Source organism: Thunnus thynnus, chromosome 5 (assembly GCF_963924715.1).
Source record: "Thunnus thynnus chromosome 5, fThuThy2.1, whole genome shotgun sequence".
Classification (NCBI taxonomy): Eukaryota; Metazoa; Chordata; class Actinopteri; order Scombriformes; family Scombridae; genus Thunnus; species Thunnus thynnus.
In genome coordinates, this window is record NC_089521.1 from 22274553 (window position 1) to 22294472 (window position 19920).

At 40.5% G+C, this 19920-nt stretch overlaps 1 protein-coding gene across 6 annotated transcripts in view; it reads left to right on the top strand.

Moving 5' to 3' along the window:
• LOC137183242 (zinc finger protein aebp2-like) overlaps positions 1-19920 on the top strand; it is a 55451-nt gene that overhangs the window by 9135 nt on the left and 26396 nt on the right. For 5 of the 6 annotated variants that reach the window (XM_067590149.1, XM_067590150.1, XM_067590151.1 and 2 more), the window contains exons 6-8: positions 2886-2953; positions 11604-11717; positions 12862-12891. In XM_067590149.1, coding sequence (XP_067446250.1) covers positions 2886-2953; positions 11604-11717; positions 12862-12891 — 212 coding nt within the window. Of the gene's footprint in view, positions 1-2885; positions 2954-11603; positions 11718-12861; positions 12892-14026; positions 14990-19920 lie in introns of those variants that run through there. The other variant, XM_067590155.1, reaches the window with a different exon arrangement.

Below are 19920 nucleotides of genomic sequence, written 5' to 3' on the forward strand. Positions count from 1 at the left end.
GTGAGCCTGCTGACACGCCAGAGCAACTCAGTCATGTTTATGATGGGATATTTTTGTTATTGCGCCAATCTGCGTCATCCACAGCTCGACCCCATGACACCAGACAGGCACCCAGTTTTAGCAGGCCTGCCCTCCCCCAGCTTTTCTCTTTTTCGCTGCCTTGTTATGGAGCCACACTAATATTCATTGTTCACTCCCTATTTCCTCCCGCTCTCTCTCCCTCCCTCCCTCTCCTTACCTCCGTCTCTCGAGTCTATTGAGGATTAAGATCTGTTCCTTCAAGCACCGACTGCCGTCATCATCATCATCACTCTGCTCGCAAATCACTTCATGCTGCTCAAACGCAAGCCCGCTTCTTCATCTTCGGTCGTTACATATGTAGTCTTGATCCCTCCGAGTGAAGTTCGGGCTTGTGATTATTAACCTGGTGCTATAAGGAGCCAGAGGCCACGGGTCAACAGCGATGCATTTTTAAGTAAAAGGGCAATAAAGCAGCTGGTGGTGTACCGCGTCTTAGCTGCAGGGCTTGAGACACTTATGTTACATTACGGTGGGGTCTATTTTAGCCAGTACAGGATTCAGCCTAACGCTGTAGCCAGGCCCTGTTGTTGTCTCTTCTCCCTTGTGTGGATTTACGGTGGGACAGCAGTAGCCAGCCAAGCCCCGATGGAAAGCTCGCAGATAAAGTCAGAGACAGATGAACATGAATAAAATGAGAAACAATGCTAATTTATGAGCTGGGCTAATACTCTGAAAAGGCTGGGAAATAGTTCTTCTGTTCAGTCTTCTAAAGATTGTGTTGGAAATGTCAAAGAGGGGCCTCTAAAAGCAATTTGAGTTCATCTCTGTAAGTAAAGGACAAGAAGTCTTTGTAAAAACAAGCAAAAGGGACTAAGAGGAAAAAAGTAAATAAAAAAAAAACAGTATCAGGACTATTTTGACAGTATTAAGGAACTTGTGTGGTTCCTTATTATCTGTTAAAGCGTAAGATGTTTTTAGTTTCATCACTTGTGCAGTTTTTACTCCCTACTTTTTTCTCTTGCCCAGGAGTTTTTATGCCTGAACACTGTATTACAGTCAAGAGGCAACAACATAGCTAATTTGCCAACTTGGCTGCTGTTTGCAAAGCTTCTCACAGACAAATGTGAAGGCACCTGGCCAGCAACAACAACATTCATATCTGCTAACCAAACCTAAATATTTCTTCCACAAAGTTAATCAGTCTTCAAGTAAACATGTTTGTGTCCCATTTCCTTTTCTCAAAAAATTTCTGCCAGGCAGCTCTTTACCTGGAAGCTTATCAAAATGTAAATATAGATCTTACACACTTCTATGTCTTTCTCAAAGCTCCTCCTGCATTGACAGCGACAAGGCAGCGGCCTATTTCTTCACATATTAGCTTCCAGAAAGTATGGAACAAGACAAACGCATGATTTGTCATAATTTGTGCTGGAGAGAAGACAAAGACACGTGCCTGAGCATGATGATGATGATACAAAATTGTCCGATCAGAGTGATAAATACAATAGATCGCGGTTCCCGAAAACAAAAGACATTAATGTATGTTTTGGCTAAAACATCAGAGAGCCAGAAAATCTGTAAGAAGAGGAGAAGAGATATTCTAGGTCTTTGTCTGCTTCTCGTGTCTCAGCGGAGCCTCCTCCCTCCTGTCCTCAAACCAGTTTCCATCAATGCCGCAGCCAGTCCCCCGAGTCACAAAAATAATTTCAGATATTCATGTGCGTAAGAGAAGTTCTTCACATGTGAGCTCATTCACTATCCTAAAAATAGACATTCCTAACATAATAGAGCCAATTGACGCAAGAGGTTATATCTGAGGCTATTTTTGACACTCCTGGTTATTTTTCTAGCTTTCCGTTTCCCTACTGACAATATTTGTGTGAATTCCAGACCAGTTTTACTATAAACCAACACAGCATGATAGATGAAATGTTATGCAGAGAAAGGGCCAACTATCCAGGAAATCTGGTATTGTCTCAACTGTATTTTCACAAGTAGAAAGGCTTGGAAGTTTGTGGTTATGTTGGCAGAACAAGTCTTTATTCTGTTGAGACCGTAGTTAAACCAGGTAACAAAACACAGATAAAAGCAAAAGATAAAAAAAAAGCGTATGTTAGTCTCCACCAGACGCTCTCCTGTCTGAAGCGTTGAAATGCTTCTGGTGCTGACATAATCCACAACGAGTGAGTTGTTGATGGAGATAACGGCTCACTGTGTACCCCGCGTCTATCTTCCTGGCTCTCAGGAATGTCAACTGTGATAAGCAGTTCCCGGGACGAAGGACATATCATGCTTGTGTCTGGATTGAAATTATTTTATCTTAGTTACGGGGAATGTCGGATAGATCCCATTGAAAATAGAAATCTCACTTAGTGCCTGCATGCATTATTAAGAGTGCTCACATTGCTTATTAGTGTAATGATCACCCACTGTATCACTTGGTGAGATGTTTGAATCGTGTAGCCTCATTATTCGTGAGAGAGAGAGAGAGAGAGAGAGAGGAGGCCAGGATGGGGGCATGTCTTTGAAGCCGGTTATCAACAGACAAGAGAGCGTGCTGCAGTGAGAGCCGAAGCTGACACATTTTGCAAATCTGCTGCTTGTTAAATTACAGATTGGCTTGAAATTTAAAATTAACTGTAATTTGTAGGTTAAATTGTATGCTTTTGTACATTTTGGGCGGTTAGTTTTCATCGATGTTGCCGATTACAGGTTACTTGGCTACATATATTCCAAATGACCACAGTATGGCAGAGATGAACTCCAGTGAGTGAGTGAAATGACAACAAGAAGACAAGATTGGACAGTTTTTTTTGTGTCTTTTATAGCCTGGCTTATGTTTTTGCTTGATTGTGTCTGTGCAGGTGCTAGCCAGAAGGAAAGAGGGCTCTGGCAAGGTGAAAGTCCTCCTACATTGGACACCTGAGGACATGTGAGTATATTTCCCCCACAGTTAATGAGATACACTGAAATGTGCCAAAAGTTGGATGAGCCTTCCTATGGAAGCTATTTGTCCTATCGTTTCACTCCGCAGTGGATATCAGGCTATGCCGTCATAAGGTGACGTCATTCTCTAACCTTGACTCAACGTACCTTTAAGCTGCCTTTGAGTCCTACCCTCAGCGGAGCAAAGAGCTGCTTGACCCACTGGTTTGATGGGAAGTTTAATCTGAATGCCGTGGCATTATTAGAAACTTCTCTGACCTAATTCACCTTCACTATACTGTACACCTACCTTCTATAGTAGTAGATAGTTTTTACATTTAGACTAGATTATAATACTACGTTCAGTTTGAAAGCTTATATTGATAACCTTTTTCACTAATACATCATTATTACTCTGAGTGACCAGCAGCCTTTTGCACCATTTGAATGTAGGTCTGATTGTAAGTTTGAGTGTAAAGTCGACAGTTTAGTGTAGTTTTCAGGTAAAATGCGAGTGAAAACCAATACTCACTAGTTACAGTATTTAAGATTACCAACACTAGTCTGTTTCATTTAAAAAGGTGAAAGTTATGAGTGCAAATAGACATGAACTATTTAACATATAATACAATGCAAGTTTGTCTGTTACCTCCTTAATAATCCAACAATCATTTATGAATCGCTTCGGTTGCACTTTGATGTTTTCGGAGATGGTTGCATCACACAAAGTATCACATGTAAATTTCATCACAAATTATAACAACATCAACAAAAGTCTCTGGAAAACTTTTCTAACAACTGTCAAATGTTTTTACTCAGTTACAGTGTAACACTCACACTACTGTATGTCCAAACTCATTTTATTTGAATACATACATAGCTGGTGCAACAGCTTGCTGAAGGACAGAGACCTCTGCACGCTGTCCATTTGACATTCCTGTAGCTGTTGTAGTGAACTGCATTGCTTAGCCGATACATCTGGATGTCTTAACTACTTGCCTTAGTTATTCATTGTAGCTTTAATGACTTGACTATGGGGAATTAATCAAGGCAGATTTAACGTATTGTTCAGTGTGTGTGTGTGTGTTTTTTTTTTTTTAATTACTAAAGGGTTTGAATCTACAATAGACATTTGTCCACAAACGTCATTAAAAAATCAGTTTAGATACACTTCGATCTAACTTTAAGATCTCTCTGATCTACAAATAGGCAACTCAAGTCCACATGTGCAAGTCTCCTGCACATGCTTACCATGTAAAGCCCGGGCTTGTCACACAAACATTTCCTTTTCGAGCAGCAGGGGTGCATACATCTACAAGTTAACATCAACAATGTATGTGTATCTGTCTCTGATAGTTTTACGATTCTCTTTTCCATCCAATTGCGCACTCAACATGGTGGCCTTGCTTCACGTCAGGGCTCGCCATAAATCTTTCCAACCTTCCTCTCCTGGCCGGCGCTGTATTTGTTTTGTAGAGCTCTTGTATGGGGAGTTCATGTTCCCTTATAGTCCGTGTGACACTAGAATCTTCTGCCTGAATTCCTCAAAGTGAGCAGAGGGCATCAGACATGCTTATTAGCCAGTATCCTCAATCAGTGTTATGATACCCATGTTCATGCCTGGAGCACTGATAGGGAGAGGACTGTACTTAGACATTAAAAAGTCAGACTCTGTTCCTGTCTGGGTCTGGCGCTGGTTCTATACCATCTGCTTGGCTTTGTCTGACTCGGATAAACCTTGGACTGATGCACTGAGGTGTCTTTTAAACAGTGGATCAGCATCCAAAATTACTTGGAGGCTGATTTTTTTTTCTTCTTTTTTGTGGCTGTCCAATAAATATCTCATCAAATTCCCAGTTCAAAAAAATATGTCCACATCTGTATTTTGATGTAACCTCTGGATGAACTTGCACTCAAAAATAATGCTCAGCCTATTGGGGCATGAGCAGCTCAGCCCAGCCCTCGCTAGCTACATTCGTATTCCCAGATTAGCCTCACCAGACTCAGCCCAGTGGAAGTGAACCTTGGCACCAGCTCATTCAAGCAATTAGGCAGAAGTGCAGGCAGGTTCAGTTCTGTGCTTATAAAATCAGTCTGTCTCATAGAGAGCGAGCTTCACAGAATGCTGTGATTCTCAGCAGGGCTCTTGCTCAGGGGAAGCTCCCACCACACTTCCAACACTTCCTCACTCCTATTAAAGGGTTTGACTGCACGGCCTCTGAAGATGATCAGAGAGCAGAGTGAAATAGAATGAAAGAGAGGAGGAAAGAGGGCAAAGGGGGTGGGAGAGGAGAAGGAGGCAGAAAGGGGGGAAGAGTGAGGTAAAATTAGACAAAGAAGAGGTTGGAAAAGTAAAAAAGAAAAATGGTTTTGGCGAAAAAGAGGAACAAAGATGGCACTGGGCAAAGAAACCCGAATGATGCATCATGAAGTAGATTGCAGCAGACAGCTTCCGCTGAACATACTGTAGCTAAACCCTTGTTCTCTCAACCCTCTGATGCTTCATCCTTCCATCCTTCCTCCTCTTCTTTCGTTTTCCCTTCTCTGATCCACCTCTGCAATCTCCTCCTTGCCCCGCATGTGGGAGTTTAATCTTGTGCATAGAGAAATAATGAGGGAGAGGGAAATGGAGAAAGATGAAGTTTGGTGATCAGGAAAGACTCCTCAGATTAATTCCAAACAGAGAGACATAGATGGAGATTGATACCGAGACTCAAAGACAGATAGAGGCAGAATAGATGAGGGAGAGAATGGTGGGGGGCAGAGAATGGGGGGGGGGGGGATGAGAGATGGGAGTGGGAAGAAAATGGTCGTGGGATAGAGAGATGTGTGTTAAATGATGGGGAGAGAATTGAGGAGAAAGATGGCAAACAAGAGGCTCAGCCCGTACAGGAGAAATCAAGAGACAATACTGAATCATAAATTTGCCTTGCAGCAAAACCAATCTATAGAGGGGTGGGGAAGGAAATACACAGTAATATCTTAAGCTGGTGGCTTTATTATCTCCCAAAAGATAAAGGGGGTTGAAGTATATATAGTTTGCTGTGATAACATTGGCTGCTTTACTACTCAGAAATTCTCATCTTTGAAACAGTGGGTTGAAAACTTGGTCTCAGGCTGACTTTTTATTGTTTCCAGCTGACTTGTTTTAAAATGAGAGCAGTATGCACCTCATCGCTACATACTTCACATAAGGCTTAAAGATTAAAGATGAAGCTGCATGTCTCAGGCAAAAAGTCACCATCTTCACCAAATGATGTTCTAGCTGAACTATGATAAGAAAAATGGTCAATTGTTTTGAGAAATGGATTATTGGTAGTGAGTGTCAGTTAAGTTTGTTTTGGCAGGTCAAGTTAATATTTAGTCTTTGACTCAGGATAATGTCCTAGTATCTGGGAGGCAATCTGGTGGTGGTCATGTAGTCAGCCATCAAGTGTCGTGACCCTCAACAACCGAGGTCAAAATCAAGTGTACTGTGTGCGTGTGTAGGTGTATGTTTTCTCCGTCACAGAGTCAATGATTAGCCATGTGAATGTGGGAAGTCATGTTTATTAATGTTGGAGCAAACCATTCACTTTCTGACTGACACTCATTAACTCCATTTGGATTAATGAGTAACTGATTAACATGAACCATTCTGAACATGAACCACCAGCGGCTCACTGAGGAGGAGGAGGAGGAGGAGGAGGAGGAGGGTGGGTGGGCTGAGAGAGCGAGAGAGAGAACCATAATTGCTGTCTAATCTTTGATGGATGGGTGAATTGATTCCCCTGCATGCTGTTGAATGCTGTAGAATAACAAACAGTAGAATACACAGCCAGTGACAGTGAACGCCTCGAGCCATCGGATCCAACCTGGCGCATCATTTTGGAGAAACTACATGGTGTCTATCATGTACAACATATGTTTATGTATTGAACCTGTGCTAGCTAGTTAGATTTTTTTCTTTGCTTTGTTATTATTTAGTCAGTTGCCAAATTGCACAATGATATAATAATATCACAAACTAGTAGGGCATTCTTGAATAGCTGTTTTTAACAATACTGTATGGCACATTTTCCAAACTTATATCAGAATATGCTTACTAAGTTATTTGCTACATTTATTTTCCTTTTAATAAACTTAAATAGGAACAGTTTGGGGAAAAAATAGACTGAGTGTGGGCAATTTCAACACTTTAAAAAGAGATATAAACATTCATCAGTAAAATGAATATACAAGGTAAATATAACCTCAAGCTCAGAACTGTGTTCCTCCACCTGAGATGGCTATGTAGGGCAGGATCCCTGTGTAGGAAAATGTGTCAAGTTCCATTATTAGTTTTTTACATCCATAATATATATGGATATAATATTCATGGTGTAAATTGTGTGTGTGGACAAAAAAAAATCTGTAGAACTCACAACATCACATCAATTTGGCAACACTAATTTAACGTGCAGAGTTAAAGGTGCAGGGTGTAGAATTTAGTGGCATCTAATGGAAGAGACTTGGCAGAAATGGAATATATTATTCATAACTATGTTTTAATTAGTGTATAATCACCTGAAAATAAGAATTGTTGTGTTTTCATTACCTTAGAATGAGCCCTTTATATCTACATAGGGTGTGGGTCCTCTTCCATGGAGGCCACCATGTTGCACCAACATGTTTCTACAGCAGCCCAGAACGGACAAACCAAACACTGCCTCTAGAGAGGGCCTTTCATGTTTTTAGTGAGTTTCGCTGCCACTGTAGGTTCTCCTACGCCCTTGAAAGGGGAGGGAGAGGGGAGGGGAGGGGAGGGGTATTCAGTCGGTTGCAATCTGCAACCTCACCACTAGATGCCACTAAATCTTACACACTGGTCCTTTAAGGCAGCGATCAAATACAATGAGTGTCCGTAAGCGACATTCATTCGAGGTATGAGAATTCTGTCCCTTTGTACACATCTTTGATCACAGAGAAACAGCAGAACATGAATGGCTGAATGCATTTTGAACGAGCTGGATGAGTCAGTCGGAGGCCTATACTGTATATGGTCAATTTCTTAATTGCGTTCTTGCTGTGATATTGTGAAAGTAGGGACCCCTGCACCATAAACAGTTACGTCTATGGTCTATAGGAACTGCTACTTTTGATAGTAATAAAGTGATCTTCCTTAGTGTCAAACAATCACACACAGGCAGATAAGTTATATAAACATAGATGTCAGTCAATTTTAACAAAGCAGTTTTTACAGTTTTCTTGCTTGACATGACATTTATGAGGAACAGCTGCAGGCAGGGGTGGATATAAGGCAAAGAAAAAGCATGTAGAAATAGCTGTAACTAGTGACGAATTTCAGTGCATGCGCATAACTCCTTGAGTTGTGTCCAAATCCACTGATAAGTCTCAGGTATAATTATCTGTGTGGGAATATGACCGCATGAGAATTAGCATAGCAAAGCTGCAACGATTACCCGATTAATCAGTTAGACAATTAATCGCCAACGATTGATAATCATTTTAAGTCCCTTTTTAAAGAAAAAAATGTCCAAATTCTCTGCCAGCTTCTCTTCTATGATAGTAAACTAAATATCTTTGGGTTATCGACTGGTCGGTCATGGTCAGGACAAAAAGAAGACATTTGAGGACGTTACCTTGGGCATTTTTCACCATTTTCTGACATTTTATAAAGCAAACAACTGATCAATTATCGAGAAAATAACTGACAGATTAATTGATACTGAAAATAATCATTGGTTATAGCCCTAATGGCAACACACTTTAAGTGCTAAAGAAATATGTTCAATAAACTGTGGCAGTGCACAGTGCAGTCACAATACTGAGTAATTGACAGTGCTATGATCGTGCAGTCCCATTGTTTTTACCAGGCATGGTTTTTCTTTAGGCTGCAGTGACCTTTGCAGTCCCTGAACCAGCTCTACCGCCCTCTTCTGCTTTGCAGAATGATGTATTTTATAAGGACTTTGGACTTTCCATATAAAGCTGTTTAATATGTTAGCGATTTAATATACACTTTGCTGCTTTGTGATGAACTTATTGCTCCTGTCACCACTGGGAGGATGGAGGCCTGGAGCCAGCCATCAATCCAGACTGGAAGACTAGGCTTCACTCTGGCAGGCACCCCCTGTAGCTCTCCTCACCGAGGCCTCACTCACAATATACATTTCTGCCTCATAAAGAAGAGAGCCAAATAACAGTCTCCTCTGGAAAATAAAATAAATCCATTTGTCTTTATTTGGCTTGGTGTGACTGAATGGGTGGAGATGTCTTGTGTGTGTGCGCATGCGCGTGTGTGTGTGTGGGAGCAATAAGAACACTTTGGTGTGTATATGTGCATGACACGTGTGTGACATGCTGACCCCCCCCAGTGCAGCCTTCCCATGTGTCTCCCATCCATCAGAGTATAATAACTCATCAGTATCACAAGACACTCACTCTGACATGTTTACTGTGACTCTAGAGTGGAGCGTGCATGCGAGCGCGCACACACAAAAACACAAGTGGGTGTTTACTGCATATTTAACACTCAGCAGGTCCTCCTCTGTCATTTGAGGTTTGCTTTGCGCAAGGACACTTACTCAAGACTAACCCAAACTTTAATGCTGCTTTGAAGGGGGCTGTTTCTTGTCTCGTCCCTGTCTCTTCCTAACTCTCTTTCTTTCTTCTCTCCCCACCATTAAAGGGGATAAAGATACTATTGACATGCACTGCAAATCAAAAAAAAAGAGAGAAACGTATATAAAAACTTACTTACAGGTTTATGATTTAGAAATAACTATAAAAAAAGAAACCTTGGCTGTGCTTATACAGTATTAAAATTCAACACCAAAAATCCAGTGACCAGATAGCTTCGCCATCATATGTCCTGTACTAACACATGATTACTTCCACATGTGCATGGGCAATTTCTTGTAGGACTTACTATTTCTAGTGTTTTCTTCCATCTAACCGTTTAACATTTTTTTCTTTTTTTTTTTTTTAAACACATTGTTGTGTCTTAAATTGTTATGGCAGACTGTTGAGTTCTTATGTTTTCCCTTATAAATTAACAACTGAAGTGTAAAATTCAGTTGGACTCACTACGCCAGCTGAATGTTATGACTTCAGTTGTCAGCTTCTGAAGCATAAGGGTGAGTCAGGCTTTTGATTTCAGGTCAAAGATGGTCAAATAGTTGTATTGGGCAATTTGTTTTTTTTAGTTTTGTTTGTATGTGTGTATAAATCCAGTAGTTTTTGTAACAGATTATATACTGTGCACATACAAACAGAGAGAAATCTCCATCTGTGATCCTGATGCACATCTAAGCTTGGGTCAAATACTGATTATTTACTATGTATTTTGTTTTACTATGATAACTTTTTGAAGGTTTATGCAGCATAACAGATGGCAATCAGGTAGATTTCAAGTACACTGCTGTGTTTTTTATTTTTTATTTTTTACTTATTAGTATTTATCTAATTGTCCTGTGTGGCTAGCTCCACCCTCCAGGCACTTAAACACACTAAAACAAGCCATAAAAGGATTTGTAACTACTGTATAAATAAGTTGTACATTAACACAAGCCCCTCTACTTTTTTTCTCTCTCCCTCTCCACTTTCCCTTTCCTTTCCTGTCCTTTATTTGTCAGTTTCCTATTACTTTTCCTTTCTTTTGTTCTCCATCTCTATCTGCACCCAGTTGCACTGAGTGTTCCTGCATGTGAACCGCTACCTGCACACCATCCCACTGAATGGACTGATTAGGCATGTGAATGAGTGATTTGGCTGGGTGGCTGCCCGCTTGCTGCCTGCAGTGAATGAGTGTGTGTGTGTGTGTGTGTGTGTATGTGGGTGTGCGTGCGTGTATGTCTGCATCTCTGGGGGCTCCTCTGATGACGCACATAGTGACGGGGGGAATGCTGGGGGTGGAGACAGGGGGGGGCTGGGAGAGGGAGGGGCGGCACAGTCGACTCGCTAAGCTCTTTGTTTCTTTCTTCTGCACCTCGACTTGCCACGCCAGTGCTTGTGCACACTCCCTTCTTTCACAGGGGGGATCACGCTGATGCGGGTACAGTAAGATGCAGCTGAGCAGTACAGTACATCATGTGCATGTGTTGTTGTGTGTGTTTATGTATGTATGTGTGTGTGTGTGACTGACGCTGCTCCAAAGACGTCATATCCCCACTCTCATGCTTCAAGTGGTGAAAGAGGTTGTTCTGGTTTTAAGGTGTCCAGTGTCTGTACTTGAAGCTCATGTTTGATCATTTTGAATGTGCACTCATATGTATAAACCCACACACACACATACACTACATGCACACAGTCTTTCACCAGTCCCACGTTTACGTACTCACAAGTTAACAAAAGATATAATGTAGATGTTGCCTTTAAATTGACAACATGGAAGGACAGTAGGCTTTGTCCTCTTTGTTTGTCTATGTTTGTGTGTGCAGGTCTACATTTGCGTGTCAGTCCCAGTGCTTTGGTCAAGGCCATGTTACTTATGGAAATGTACTCAGTGTTCAGAGGAAGGTGTGAACATGTGCGCTGGACTGAATGAGGCTCTTTGTCCATCTCTCTCACCCTGCTCCATTCAACCTTACTCCCACTCCATCCCTCCTTTTTCTCCCCCTCTCTCTTGTTAGTGCTCATACTCTGACCACATGTCCTTTCTGTGTGTTGTCCTGCAGACTACCTGACGTGTGGGTGAATGAAACTGAGCGAACTGGGCTGAAGACTAAAGTGGTGCACTTATCCCAGTTACCGCAGGACACAGCCATGCTGCTAGACCCAAACATCTATAGGTGAGTGTGTGTGTGTGTGTGTGTGTGTGTGTGTGTGTGTGTGTGTGTGTGTGTGTGTGTGTGTGTGTGTTAGTGTGCACACACAAACTTTCTTCCACCAGGTGGCACCAACTCTTGATTTACAGTAGATTGAAATGGACAAGTGCAGAGACAACAAATTTTGTTTGTTTGTGTGTACATCTGTGTAAAAAGAAGCAAACATTGTCCACTGTTCAACCTGATCCAGGATGTCAACTACTGGCAGCAGCCAATGCTGTTGTTGCTTTGATTTTCTAAAAATCACAATGATTTTGAGGTTTGTTATTTAAGTATTGGAGATGTTTCTGTTACATGAGATAACATCAGGCTGAATTTCACTTATTTTAAGCATTTCAGTCAATAAATATATGAGAACAGATGATTTATATGAGAAAGTGATGCAGCCTGACTTTGTTCATTTAAAAATTGAAATGATCACAGTTAAAGATTTTAAAACAGGAAAAATAATTTCTTGCTACCGTGCAGATGTAACTCCACAGCCTGTTTTCTCTGTCTTCAAGTGCACTACATTCCACTAAACATTAGTTATGATATGATTTGAATCCTGAACAGCTCTGCAAGACTTACTACACTCATCACTGAGATGAGAAAACAAGGTTAGCTTTATGACACACCATAAAAGGCTGAAAATGAACCCTGAAAGAGGAACAATGTGCCTAAAATAACAGAGTGGTCATCTCACCGGAGATATATGGCACACAAGTGTGCTGATCAGCACACAGGCTGGCTGATTTTAATTAGACCTGAAGGCTCAGTAACTGCAGGGGCTGCTGCTGGACTCTGGTTTCATAGTTGAATATAACCGTCAGCACTCAGCCAATTTATGTCAAGGTTGTCCTAATGCATGAAATCCCCAAACAAATGAGGTGGTCGGTGTATGTGGCAGTTAATATAGTAGGGTGATTGAACCCCTGTATATGTGAATGGGATGGAGCGAAAGAGAGTTAGAGACGGTTTAGGAGGTTTCCCTCTTCAGGTTCTTGCAAGTCATGCTGGACTGAAATCAGCTCAAACATGGGATCACACAGTATAATATTAAAATATTCAGTGCAGACGTATCTCATACACACACACATGCTCACAAACTCTCCTTCTGTCTTTCCAGAGCACTTCCTCAGAAGCGGCTGAAGCGGAGGTAAGCCAAGTTCAACACGTGCATATGTGCGTTAGATATACAGGATGTATCGATATACACCAGATACAGATTCTACACACACAGTGCCATTGCGTGAGTTCTCTGGCTGAACCACTACAGTCCTGTAGTGGCTCACAGCCAGCAATTAGAATCATGTTCATCAATTACAATACATGCACAAGCAATTTGACCTGCTTATTGATGCACATTAAATGATAAATACACAATGCAGGACAAGACCGCATTGTGCAGAATCATACACTGAATTAAAACCTTGTAGATTAGACACATACTATGAATGCACCATAGAAAAAATGTAATGCTAGTACAAATTGTATTTGAATAGCAGAAGTTTGAGTTTTCTCAGGCACAGTATCTACTGCCTTTTACTCAACTTTCTTTCAAAATGTTTCCTGCAAATTCATGTGAATTAAAATGTTAAATGTATGTCTTATCTAAATAGTTGGTAGTAGCGATGGTGTAGCCACAGATGTACAGGAAAGTCTAAGCTGATGTATAAAAGATAGACACAAGAAACACTAATGTGAAAACTGCAACGTCTTTTATCAACATTCTTGCACAGTTCTTGTAGTTCAGTGGTGTTGGTCTGTTTATGCAGACAGCACAGTGTCGCCACCTCAGTATTGCTTGTTAACTAAACTCTTAAGGCCACATATTTGTAGTATAACGCATGTAAAATTTCCATACGTGGATCAAACCATGCTGATGCCTTGATGATATGGTAATGTTCATGCATTTGTAATATTACCCGTAGCTCCGGCTCTCCTGTGGTAACTGATAACATATCGCCCACAGTTTCATGGTTCCCATGTACCGTGAAGCCAGTTAATTGAGAAACGGGCCGTTTAGAAGCCATGACCCTTGGCATTCCCTAGTCTCGTTCAAACATGAGGTCATATTTGGATGTTGTTCATTATTCCATTAATTGACCTCAGTGGTTCAGCGCAGTAAAATCTCTAAAATACACAGTGTAATGTGTCTGCAAAGGAAGTCAGCTCAATGTCTGAACATCCAGGATAAAGCCCATTTCTCATACTGTAATCTCTTTCATGACACACTGAGAACAACTCATTCTCCCTCTCTCTCTCTGTCTTTCTCTCCTTTCTGTACTCAGCCTGTAAGGAGTCATCTGTGGACTTGATACTTAAGGGGAAATCCTTGTTCATAGGAGGTTTATCTATATGGGATGGGACGCTCTTCATCTGTCTCTGCTGAACGGGGGGAGTGAAGTGGCGATAAAAGGAAGTGAAACTTGGCTATGCTCCAGTTCTCCTTTTTTTTTTTTTTCCTTCTCATTTTCAATTTTGTATATCTGAAACCACTGTCGCAGCCAAGTGTGGTGTGGAATGGGACTAACAATTTAAAAAGTTTTGTGTTCATCAAAAACGTCAATGAATGTTTTTTTTAACAAGCACCAAACTGAAAATATTCTTAATACCCAATGGTGTAAAAAAAACTGTTTTGTGTATCCTTGTCAGAAAATACAGCAAATTTTATAACTGTTTTGTGTAAAATATTTATGCAGATTTGTAACTTATTTTTATACCATAAAAATTCTGGTGTACTGTGGATTTTTGTGAAGGTTTTGAAAAAGAACCGTATTTACTGTGATAATCTGTGTTAACTTGTAGGGATATTTGGACATTTCAAGTTGTAATTACATTATATATGACCGAAGTCTTAACAAATAATACTATTTATACTTACTGAATGCAGTGCTGTTGACTGTGTCTGTAACGATGAATCATGTCAGACATGTATACAATACAATGCATTCTGTTACAGGAGCAATAACTCAGTAGTTATGGACACTACCGTGTAGCTCTTCACCCAGTCTGGAGATGGTACAGCATAAAAATGACTCACATTTCAGCACTAACACTTAAAAAGTGTTATCATACCAATTAAACCCCCACCTCTTCTACCCCTCGTAACATGAACTGTGTATATCATGATAAATTTACAATACAGCTATTTAAGCACTTAAGAATTATTGTTAAGATAGTTGTGTTTTCTACTGTATGTCGTCCTGTTGGAAATGGAGTACTGTGTTTCTAATAAAATGGGGGAAACGACAGATGTTGACGATTGAAGGTTGTTTGCACAGATGAGGATGCAAGGTGCTGAAATGACAGAAAGAAGCAATGCATCCATTGTGGAATTAATATGAGTTCCTTATGTCTGCGTTGGAGGGATTGGCTGAGTTATTTGGCGTCCATTAGCAGAGCAGCTTTGGGAGCATGCTGTGGAGGAGCTAATGACTGGGCCAGCAGGGCAGAACCCCCACCGGCCTCAGCTGTTAGTGAACATGCCTGCAGAGAAAAATGAGTTCAGGGAGAGGTCTGCTACAATACTGATGTCCCGCTCTTCAATATCTCATGCACTTACACGCTCACGCATATAAAATTCATGGGGATTTAGGACTCAAGCAGTTGATATAATGAGACCTTCAGGTGTTATTCGATTGTTTTAGGGGGGAAAGCAGTGAAAGTTTGCTGGCACCCTACTGTTTTTGTGTGCTTTGCTTTATTTATTTCTTTATATCCACAGTGAGAGTCTGTGGCAACTGTTTGGAGGCAAAAAGATAAAAGATGAGTCCAAGAGCACAACAAATTTTAGGGTCAGTGCAACAATGCCTATAGCGCCACCATCAGCTCCACTTATATTTTGTGTGGTTAAATAATGAATCTTTTCATTATTTGTTTCTGGTTTTCTTGCATCAAGCCTAAGTGCTATTCCAACTTTGAACAAAAACATGTTACTTCTTGTCAGACAAAGTTGAGCCTGTTTTTAGCAACTTTGAAACTCCAAACTGTTTGAGTTGTCAGAGATTTGTCAGTGAAGATGCATAAATGAGACACGAGCCATAAGTCCAACGAGCCTTGTAGCAGCACCATTAGATCAGAGTGACTTTTTAAATCCTTTAACACATTACCTACAGTTAAAAATACATTTCTATCCTGTACAGAAGTGATTCTGTCTTCATCATATGCCAAGGAAAAGAACATTGGGGAATATTTATTATATTCAAGAGGATTTTCATACTCGAAGCCCTTTAGCAACATAACTTTATGAAGTTATTGGCTCAAATTTTGATGTTGATTGTCATCGATGTTCGAGTTGAACATGCAAACACATGATGCCAAACCGACAATTGATTAGAAAATAATGCAAGGTTAACCATGATATATATTTGTGCCAGTCCCATTCATCCAGTCTGTCCATTTAACCATGCTAAAAAGAGCATTCAACAGCTACTAATTTTTTCTTGTAGTGTGATACTTAGAGAGTAGCACTTATCACAGAATCACAGATTCAAAACCACTGACGTGCAGGAAGTTCTCCGTGATAAGCATGTGCACACATTATTAATTCAGTTGCTCATGAGTCACAGTGCAAGACAGTTGAATAGACTTATCCGTTTCTTGTAGTAGTGAGTGAATAACATTCCCACAGTTCTGTCCAAAACACAATTTATTTCACAACGTTTGGCTGTGACAGAATTGGAGTCAAGGTTACGAACAGGAAGTGAGCCATGTCTGCAGTGTTTTCTCCAATAACGATCAATATTGCTCAGTAGTTAGACACGCTTGCAGTGTACTCTTGATGATTTGCTTTGTTGCCCACAATAACTCATCTTTGCAGATATATTCGTAAAAAGCTATTGAATGCAAACTTCTCCTAAGACTTAGTGTTCTGCCCTTCCCTCTTCAGGATTGTAATACAATAGGGCGAAGAATCAGTGTTTTGACAGCACCAGTTGAAAGTAAAATTCTATCCAGCTCGTGTGTTGGGCTGATGTGGCCTTGAGTCTAGCAAAATACTTTATTTTCTGCTCTTGCTACTTTTACAATTACTGTCATTTGTTGTAAGATTACATGAGTATTTTGTCATGAATTACTTCAAAGTTTCCCAGTAATCAATCAGTGCCTGTTCAAAAATACAGACAATTATTTCATTATTTTATTTTTTATATGCCACGACCTTGACCTAGAAACCTTGAGTTTGATAAATAATATTGAAAATTACTGTATAATATTCTATTTCTCATAAGACAGTCAATCATTTTGCTGCTGAGGGATTGACCATCGGCATTTCTGTTCTCTTGGCACATCGTATTTCCAGCATTTCCCATATGTGAATATTTACAGGATATTTAGAATAAAACAAAAGCACATTGTTACCGCAGTTTGTCCGAACCATGACTTCAGAAGTGACATGAGTTGGAGCCAACAGAATGATTGATAGAAAAACTGGCAGGCAGATTTAGAAAGCGGACAGCAGCACTGCCTGCAGAACCTAATCCTGTCTCAGCCTGCCCATGAAGGAAACGCTGGGATGGTACCCTGAAGTGACGTCTGTTCACTCAACCCATGAGATGAGTTTCCCCTCCTTCATCTCCTTCCTCTAAACACTCGCTGTGATGCCAATCCTTTCGTTTCTATCTCGACTGGAAAGTTCCCAGCTGAACAATTTTTGTTTTGGATTAATCGCAGCATGTTTGCAGATGTGAATTTGTTGATGTAACATTCTTTAATATTGATCTAAGTTACATGAGTAGTGGAAGCACATTCTGTACCGTGACACGTGAACCTCATTAAACAGGCCCATTAGTCATGTGTGACACTGTATCCCTAAGTGTTGTCTGTTGGTTCTGTTGCTCAAACCTGGAGATCTTCCATTGTCTGCAGCTCTGCTTACACTTGGTCCTGAATCATCCATCTGAGTTTCTCATTGTGCACAAAATCTTCCCTTTGCTTTGGCTACATGCGCTGCTGTCTTAGTGAAGAATGAAGGCATTACATCAAGAACAAAAGCGATGAGCTGCTGCTCTAAATCCCAGACAGGAATTGTTTTCCTTCACTGCTTCACATATTTCAGAGAAAGAAATGCTAGGAAATGGGTAGTTCTCTGGTAAACCTGAGCAATTCAGTAACTATATTATATTGGGGCTGATCAATTATTGTGGTATGCTAAACACACTATTACAATTCTTTAAAGTTTGAAGCCGTTGTCATCAGACTAATGACCAAAACCTTTAGCAATACCAATAAAATGTCACTTCATACTTCACAACATACAGTATGTTTTGGAGATAGATTTGGACATATTGGTTGTAAAAATTACAGAATCAAAGAAATAATATTTCACCAACATGGCAGTTTCACATGTATCAATGTAACAAAAGCTCATATAAGGGATTCATGCATGAAGTTGAAGCAGACATGGCCCTTGTCTGCGAAAAAAATAGGACAGAGACAGATCAGCTGCAAGACAATTTGTAAACTACCTAACTCTTCCTTTGCAGATGTTTCATTGGGTTTCCATCATACTGCTGGTACTTTTGCTACGGGAAGAAGTCCTAATGGTCTTTTTATTGAGTGGCTTCTCCACCTGAGTGTTTTTCTTTTAAGCCTGTTTGAGAAGTTGCAAGTCTGTTGTGACATAACATAGCTTCATCTTCATCTCTAGTATTCATTCTGATGGGTTATTCATTTGTTTAAGCTTTGTGCGCAAATCTATTTTGACAGCTTTGGACCCTTCCATTAGTGCAGACTGCATACTGGAGAAACGGTCAATAATCTGTCTTTAAGTGGCTCTGACTGTTGACCCTTCCTGTCAACACAAGGACCTGATCCTGTCCAAACATCTTCCTGCTGGGGAAGCCAGTCAATCCTCAGTGGTTGTCTCTCACAAGCATGCTAGCAAACGCTGCCAAGTTATCGTGCAGGATATCCCTCCCTAGCTACTGTATATAACATAAGATGTTTGAAAGAACTCGCTGCGGTGTTTGGTCATAAGTAATTTGAACAGCCTGATGTTGATGCTTTGTTTATCAAATGACTATAGTGCGCCATGGTTTGAGAGTGGAAATTTCTAGATTTACAGACAAGATCAGAGTTAGGATTGGGATTAGGTTAAAGTTAAAGGTGGGTTTACATTGTCCATAGAAATGCAACAAATCAGCAATAGGCAACCTGATAAGATATGTCAACATTAGAATATATAGAGAATATAGTAGAATATCCAATTAAAGTGATGCAACCATCATATTTGTATAATGTTAGACAACATTAGATCAACACTTTGGGAAACATGCGTATTCCCTTTCTTTCTAAGAGTTGCTGTAGATGAAATGATTGATGCATGTGCGTCAATTATGGAGTTACAGCCTGGAGGCTCTTATCTTACCTTAGCATAAAGACTGGAAGCAGGTGGAAACAGCTATCATGGCTCTGTCCACAATTCACAAATATACGTAACAACAACTCTAAAGCTAGTTTTGTTCATTTGTACACAAACTGATAGTTTGTGGATTAAGGGTATAGTGACTTCTCTGAGTCTTCCTGGCCAATAGAGACACTACACAGAAGTACTGGACAAATGGATTAACTGTTATTGGTCAATAAATTGTTAATTTTCACTTTTACATTGCTGTTTATATATAGTCTGAACAAACAAGATACATTCTGTTAATTGTTGAGCTGTAGAGGTCCTGGTAGGCTCATTTTTGAGAGCCAGGCTAGTTGGAGAGAGCCAGGCTAGTTGTTTCCCCCCCACTTCAAGTCTTAATGCTAAGCTAAACTAATTGTCTCCTTGGTGGACCTCCATACTTAACACACAATCATGCGAGTGGTATTGATTCTCTGATCGGAGAGAAAGTGAACAAAGCATGTAAGTTAAAGCATTCCTTTTAATATATCATGCCTGTCAGCATCCTTTCATAGAGTCCATTACCAAAGAATCACGTGGTTGCTCCCTCAGTGCAATCAGTCTAATAGACTAGCAAATATCACAACACAACCCTGTGAAGGGGGGAAGTCGGTGTGTAGAGGTTATGTAAGTTGTCATTACAGTTGACCTGCATGCAATGGGAAGGCCTGCATTAATGAGTTAATGTCAAGCGCTGTGCTTACCCAAGACTCATTCACTGCTGTTTCAACATTCAGGCTCTGCCACAGTGTCGAATGGCCCTTTGGCCATTTACCCAGCATCACGCTCCCTCTC